An 8,065-nucleotide genomic window follows, 5' to 3' on the forward strand; every position below is an offset into this window, starting at 1 on the left:
AAGATGCAGTGCATTCTGGGAGTTTTCCCCTGTCTCTGCCGCTCTGCCGGTCCTTCTCTAACAGCAGCAGAACATGGCTGATAGTGAGAACCTGAACAATCGCCGCTTCCTGAATACCGACTGGTCCAGAGGCGGACCTGGTTGGTGAGGTGGAACCAGAACCATACCGGGTTTTAGCCTGACATCTCTGGATGAGTCCGCTTTGGGTCTTTATTCCTCCAGGTTGGTGTTTATATCAAGCTAAGACTGAATGAAGGCTCATATTTTCATTTTAAAAGCCTCCAGATTAGGATTAGGATTATTCTGGAAGCGTTCCAGTTGTTCTCTTCATAAAAACCTCCCGTGGGTCCAGTCTGCTGCCGTTAGCTTGAGTTTATCCTGAGGAGCAGCTTATAGCGCCGCCATGCTAACTGAAACATGTTCTGATGTTCTGCAGGTTAGGAGTCGTCCTTGTTGTCCTCCTGGCGCTCGCCGTCACCTTGGTGCTGGTCTTCTTCCCTCGGAGCCCAGAGATCCCACCTCCCTTCATAGAGACGGAGGTAAACAACCAGCAGTCGCCGTAGCAACACTGGCATAGCGTTCGAACCGTTGATTTAAGAAGCAGGTTGAAGATTTCTGCCTAATTAATGACCTGGTTGTGTTCCTGGCTGATGGGACCATCAGCACCAGAACGGAACCAGAAATGGAAGAAGGTGATTAGATCCGGTGTCTCTGCTCAGGGAGAACATTGGATCTCTGATATGGTTCAGTATTTTCCTTCCTCTGCAGCCGTTCCTCAAATGATGGGCTGGTTTTCATGTCCTGATCTGACCTGAGAGCCTCGTCAGGGTCTTAGCTGCAAACGCTCCTCTGTCCTTTAAATGACCGTTTCACCATCAGAGTCAGACTGAACCTCAACGCTGCTCAGATGTTGCAGATGTTTCCCATCAGGAAGGAGCTCAGACCCAACCTGCCTTCACAGTCAGCTCCTCCTCCGCACCCCCACAGGTGACGTCTGGCTTGGAGCTCCAGCTTCACTCTTGAACGTTGGTGGAGAAGTAGAATGAGAACGAGGGGATGGCCTCCACAGACCATGATGGACTCAGATCTTTGTCTCTGTGGTCCCACTGTGGTCCCTCTGAGGTCCCTCTGAGATCCCACTGGGGTCCCTCTGAGGTCCCTCTGAGGTCCCTCTGGGGTTCTTCTGAGGTCCCTCTGAGGTCCCACTGTTGTTCCTCTGAGGTCCCTCTGGGGTCTCTCTGAGGTCCCTCTGAGGTCCCTCTGGGGTCCCTCTGAGGTCCCTCTGAGGTCCCTCTGAGGTCCCTCTGAGGTCCCACTGTTGTTCCTCTGAGGTCCCTCTGGGGTCTCTCTGAGGTCCCTCTGAGGTCCCTCTGGGGTCTCTCTGAGGTCCCTCTGGGGTCTCTCTGAGGTCCCTCTGAGGTCCCTCTGAGGTCCCACCGAGGTGGTCTGAATGGTTCTGCTGCTGATGATCTCTGGGGTTCAGACATGATTAACATTCAGCAGCAGGACCCGAAGCAGACAGAGGCTGGTTTAACCTCCTGCTGTTAAACAACAGTGAAATATCACAGAACCAATTAGGCCAGTGCTAGACTGCACTCTGCAGTCTAACACCCCACCCCCCCCAAACACACACACAGTCAGCGCTGCATTAATGAAACATGGATCACACACTTCAGGGCTCCTGCTTGCTGCATAATTAGCAATTTAACCAGGGAGATGCGTCGAATGAACTCCCCACCATGCTCCTCTTCTTAAGGGGGTCTTTCTCAGTTTGTATCTGGGGGGGGGTGGTTGGGTGTGTGTGTGTGTGTTTGGGGGGTGGGGTGTTGTTGGCTGGCTTAAAACCTTTAGCTGGTTGGTCACCTTCCTCTTCATCATGGTACAGATTGGCGCCCTCAGCTGTTTGCATCCAGCAGGAGGTGAACTACAATGAATTCCTGATTTTATCAGGTCAGTCTGATGTAATGAAAGGAGATCTTTGCCCTTTTAAATCAAAGCATATCAGTGTGACCTTTCTTCATTTGCAGTTTAAATAATGATCTCATTCTGGCTCCAAACCCTAATTTTAACTGGCAGATCATTTATCTGCTCAAGTTAAAGGTTAATATATGTTTAGTGGAAGAAGTTGTAGTTCTTTCTGATGTGCAGCGGTAGTGAACACATCGTTCACCACAGGAAGTCAGAACCTGAACCTGACCGCCCTCTGAGGTCCAGGATGACTGCTGCTCCTTTGCTACAGAGACCTGATCAGGAAGCACAGAAAGCAGCTTCCATGTGTTCACGGTCCTCTAGTGACATCTAGTGGCTGATGGAGGAAACACTGCAAAAAAAACAGAATTCACTAAAAAACTTTTATGCTTCGTCCATTCATCTTTTCACCAATCCTCCATCCATCCATTCATCATCCATCATCCATCCATCCATCATCCATCCATTCATCATCCATCCATCCATTCATCATCCATCATCCATCCATCCATCATCCATCCATCCATCCATCCATCCATCCACCCATCCATCCACCCATGCATCCATCCATCCATCCATCCATCCATCCATCCATCCACCCATCCATCCATCCATCCATCCATCCATCCATCCATCCATCCATCCATCCATCCACCCATGCATCCATCCATCCATCCACCCATGCATCCATCCATCCATCCATCATCCATCCATCCATCATCCATCCATCCATCCATAGAAGGGTTGTGGAGTTAAAGCAGTCATTATTCCTTTCCTCCTTCTCTCTGCAGGTCGTGGACTCTTTGTTCATCGGCCGCTACGTTCTCCTGGCGGTGGTGAGCGTAGTGTTTCTGGCGGCGTTCTTCATGCTCCTGCCCTTTCACCTCCTGGAGCCGGTGCAGGCTAAGGCTTTAAGGACACACTAGCATCATGGCTGTCCCTAACCTTTACCCAGCAGTGTCACAAGCTCCAGTATACAGAGACTGTGGGAACTGGGCTGATTGGGGGAAAGAAAAGCCCCCTCCTGTAAAGAACCGACCAGACACTGGGCTGAAAGAAACCAGGAGAGTGACCAGTTTGTTAGAGAAATGTTAACCATCTGTAAACAATCCAAACTGTTTTGGATTAAAGTTAAACGCTGGAACCACAATATAAACTCTGAGTTTTAATGTAAAGTCTGGTTTTATTGGGTTTCTTATTCTGACAGAATGTGAGAGGCTCTGTTTCCAGCTCTAGTTTAGTTTTGGATTTCTGTGGGTAGAGTTCTGAGGCCAGTACCATGAAGCAAACTCAACCTAGTGGGATTATTCCCAGTCCATCCAGTTTAACCAGTCCACAACGACGGGAAACAGGATCAGCGCTAGCACCAAGCTGGTTATCTACTTGTTAACTTAATCCATCTTCAATAATCATGAATCTATGGATGTATTAAGGGGCGGGTTCAAGGTAGCGGACCAATCACAGTCATGAGCACAGAAAGGAGAGCAAAGCCTTTCTCCTGAGGAACAACAACTCATCTTACTGAAATATGAAGAGGAAAAAAAGTCGCAATGAAAAGTCAAACATGGTGTCGGCAGGAAAGAGATGCTGAATAAAAGGTTTGCTGACTGAGTTAATGAGCAAGTTCCTGCATCAATAAAACATGGAAACATTATCTGGTTAGCTGAACTTTCTAACTCCATCATGTTTGCGCTCCAATAAAGATGGAAGCTGATGCAATGATTGCATCATATTAATACAGGAAGTAATCAGTCTGATTGAAATCATCCTGATTTCTGAGCTGCGGCAGAAATCAGAAGTAAATGCTCCACTGCAGACCTGAATATACAGAAATACCTCAATGTCTTTTCTACCAAAATAAAACTTTATGGCATTTCTGTTTCAGCCTCATCCTTTACATGCTCTATTTCACACAAACATTACTGCCTTCTTAGTGTTTATTATTCTCTACCTGGCGGTTTACCATTAATCTCCCATCAGATCAGCTTCAGTGTAAAATCCCCCCTTCTCATTTATACCGTTACAGGAAACAAGAAAAAGAATAGATGGATATATTTACAAGGGGAAAAATAAGTATGGAACTCATCACAGTTTTTCTCACTAAACATATTTCTTAAGATGCTATTAACATAACATTTTCAACAGATGTGGGAAATGATCCATCCAATCTACACAAAGAAATCAAACCATAGATGTCCAGAAATGAAGTTATGTGTAACTATGGAGCTGCCAATTAGCAGAGTGGGCTTCTCAGTGGGTGTGTCACTGACCAGTGGGCAGAGATCCACGACTGCTTTCTGCGTACCGTTACTCAATCGCCTGGCTGCTCAGGCACTGTAGGGTCCACTACGTGGGGGTTTCCGTGGTCTTGGTGGCTCTGGGCCTCAACAAGATGGCCTACTCTAACTCCTGGATGTTCAACAGCCCGAAGCCGGGATTCTAGCTCTGACACCTTTGCCTCCACATCTATAAAAAATACTACACTTATTACAGAAACCTACAATACCGCGATTGAGTTTATTCCTTCCTGCTATCATCGCAACCCCTCCCCCTTTACAGGGGAACAGAAGACCTCGCCTATTTAGCCAGACCAACAATTCCCTTTAAGTTTAAGTATTTCCGAATTCTCCTGAGTGGTGCCTGACTTTACAGGAGTGAATAAAGTGAATGTGATTGGTCGATTACAAGGGGGTGGGATTGTTGTGGCGGAAGGTTTGCAAACATGTTTGGTTGGGCCGGTTTGTAGAAGGCATCTTGCTAACCAGTTAGCAACTTAGTGCTAGTAGGTTTTCAATGGGAAATTCCATTGGGACCAAGTAGCACTAAATTGGTGTCTTAGAAATGACACTGTCTAGGAACACTATGGACAGAGGAAACATGCAAGAGGAGGAGAGTTTAGTGTCGGAGGTCGTGGATGAGTCTCCTCCGTCTTCCATTTTTTATTTAGAGGAGGAAAGCGGGGACGAAGATGTTGTGGAAGAGGACGCCAGGGCGGCAGAAGCTTGGTTTGGTGTAGAAGGCTTCCAGCCGTACATGTTTGAGCCCTTGCCTCGCAACGCTGCCAGTTCTGTTAGCTCTACGCCTGCCGAAGACACAGACGTCCATCCCCGTGAACACTGGGACGCAACTCAATGGGAGAGGAAATGATTTTGATTTCAACCGCTGCGTATATTAGCTGTGACATATGAATATGCTATGACCAAAAAAAATGTTATTGACGGATGACCATTGATATACGATTGGCCGAATTTAGATGTTCAGGCTGACGTAGAACTAATTGGCCTGCAGAAGATAAAGAGAAAAAAAAACAGATTTTAAGACAGGATTTTTTTTAAATAGAAATGTTCTAACTTTTGGGAAAATTTGGTCTAATAAAGAGAACATTTATATACATGTTTAAGCCAGAATTTGACATTTAAATATGACTTCCCTATGACTTTAACGACCCCCCTTTCAGAGACATAGACAGGTATGGGGCATTGCAGGCTAACAAAAGAAGCCAAACCACCCCCATTCCAAAGGGGTGGACCCGTTCATCCGTTTCTATTTGCATGTTTTCTAAACTAAACAAGGCTTTGTTGGGCTGCTGGATAAAACCTGGAACTCAACACTACATTTTGAATTGAAAAATCTTCCTGGATGGGAAGAGAAACGTCTTCAAACTTGGAAACAAAGGCCAGTGGATTGGTTTTTTAACATTTTTAGAATACACTTATTACTCATCCCATTATCATTAAAGGAGGCAGAGGAATAACTGAACATCTAACACAGAGAGCAGGAATTGAAAATCCCTTTATTGTCCCACTATGGGGAAATTCTGGTGAGAGGAGAGGAAGAAGGGGGAAAAGAGTAAGGGGAGAGAGAGAAAGCAGGTCATCAAATCCAAGGAATAAACATGTATTTGTCTGTCTGTCTGTCTGTGTGTGTGTGTGGTCTAAACAAAGAGATAAATGTAAAATGCAATTAGGATAATTAAATAACTGCAACTATAACAGTAATAAACAGCTACAAATTACCCTACTTATTATCCATATTAACAAAAAACAATAAATCCACTAAACAGGAATCTGCTATATAGATAAAGACCGTTATTAGCTAACCTTTTAAGTCTGCTGTAAGCTTGTATCAAACACTGACACTATTAAACTAATCAGAGCAGTCAGTAACATGGAAACGGTAATAAAGAAACCAAAAAGGTATATCTGAACTTACATGAACAGATATAGGTACTGATTCAACATTTGTCAGGCTACATATATCATGGAGTACAAGAAATAAGTAACAGCACTCTGTATCTTTATAAATGGAAAAATGTGACTTAACCATGTTGAATTAAACTATATATAAACAAACAAATCTTCCTGAAAAGTATATATAAACATGCCAGGGCAGCATCAAGCTGACTTGGGGTCCATAAAACGCACAGAAAACTGGAAACAAGCTCTCTCTGAGAATGTTGTCATCAGCTCCGAGTAGTCTCGTCTGAGCTGCACCCCGCATTCACTGTCAAGACGCTACTCATGTGATGAGGCGTTCAAGTGTTCCTTGGAAATCCTAGCACTCACTGATAGGCTTTCAGACAAGGCCGCCCCCAACTGCCCACTTGGCAGTTGAAAGTGTAGGAGAAAGTCTATTCAGTGATGCTAACCTCATCCTTGTCCTCAAGTGCTGGAAGGAGTATGAGTCTGGCAACTGTATGAACATAGGTACGATTCTTTACTTGGACACTAGCAGTATGAACACCTCCATCCGTTCGGCGATGGGTCTGTGAAATCCGCCCTACAGGCCACAATTCTCAAGGGACTTGAGGATCTACTATAAAGACGATGTTTCCAACTGTAAGTGCCTTGCCATCTTTCCTCCACTTGCTGCGCTCTTGTAGCCCTGGCAAGTAATAGCTGATTAAAGATGACCAGAATCAATCAGCGATGACTTGACTGTGCCTCCAACGCCTTTTCCCAAGATTGCTAGGGTTATAGACTGCTTGAGGCCCATTAGGAAGAGATTTGGCGTGACTGGGTCAGGATCTGAAACATCTGAAGATAAGTAACCTAGGGGTTTAGCATTCATTCTACCTTCGAACTCCACTAGGATTGTTACCAAAACCAGTTCAGGCACTCTCTGGTCTTTAAGAACAACACGTGCAACAGTGCAGTCTTGATAGATTTCACCTCCCTCTCCCATGTACCACCAAAATGAGGTTCACTTGGAGGGGCTGAATCTGAAGAACATCTGTTGTGCAGCAAGATCTTCTCTCAATCAATGTTCAGTTTCAGAGAATGCTTCATGTAATTCCCGCTCTCCCCCCACAAAATTGGTTCCATTGTCCATGAGGAGTTCAAATGGTTTACCACGTCGGGAAATGAATCTTCTGAGTAAAAGCAGGAATGTGTCTGTGTCAAGGCTCTCCAACAACTCCAGATGCACTGAGGGAGTTGTCATGCATTTATAAATGATGCTCCACCTTTTTTCAATGCAACAACCTATCTTCATCTGGTAAAGTCCAAAGCAATCAACCCCGGTTGAATAAAAGTGTGGCTTATAAAGTCATAGTCAAGCAGGTGGGTAATCAGCATTTTGGGAACATGTGGCTGTGCTCTCCATCGTTGGCACTCCAGACATGAATGCTCTCTACCTCGTAGCCTGCCGCACACTCCAAGAAGGTCTGTTGCTACGTCATAGTCTGGTGACAGAGATGCAAGTCGACTGTCGGAAGAAGGAGCCTTTTCAGCTTTAAGAGCCTTTACTTCCTCAGCAAAACAGTCCTGTTGAGCCCTTTGTAATATCAGCTTCTCTGCCTGTAAATAATCTGAAACTGCACAGGTTGATGTGATATTGCCATCAGACACCCCATGAAGGGAGCTAGCAGTATCATGAAGAAGCTGGTTCCAGCTAGAGATGTTACAGGGATCAGGAAGTTCTTGAGAAGGGGTACTGGAAAGGCTGACTTTTTCAACTCTGTAGCATCCGGTCCCATCTCAGCTGAGACCATGATGGACCATTCAGTCTCTGGCAGGTACAGAAAATGTGGACCTTTGCGTCAGCGATGATTCTTTATCATCTTTTGCAGTGTGAGCCCACGTGTAATGTCATCAGC

General features: G+C 45.4%; 1 protein-coding gene across 1 annotated transcript in view; it reads left to right on the forward strand.

Annotated features, from left to right (window-relative positions):
* The window catches only part of tmem218 (transmembrane protein 218), a 5,760-nt gene extending 2,085 nt beyond the window's left edge, over positions 1–3,675 (forward strand). The window contains exons 2-3 of the mRNA XM_015388826.1: positions 437–539; positions 2,760–3,675. Of these exons, the coding sequence (XP_015244312.1) occupies positions 437–539; positions 2,760–2,894 (238 nt within the window). The 3' untranslated portion in view covers positions 2,895–3,675. The remainder of the gene's footprint in view (positions 1–436; positions 540–2,759) is intronic.
* The last annotated feature ends 4,390 nt before the right edge of the window (positions 3,676–8,065 follow it).

Source organism: Cyprinodon variegatus, unplaced genomic scaffold (assembly GCF_000732505.1).
Source record: "Cyprinodon variegatus isolate N-32 unplaced genomic scaffold, C_variegatus-1.0 Scaffold437, whole genome shotgun sequence".
Classification (NCBI taxonomy): domain Eukaryota; kingdom Metazoa; phylum Chordata; class Actinopteri; order Cyprinodontiformes; family Cyprinodontidae; genus Cyprinodon; species Cyprinodon variegatus.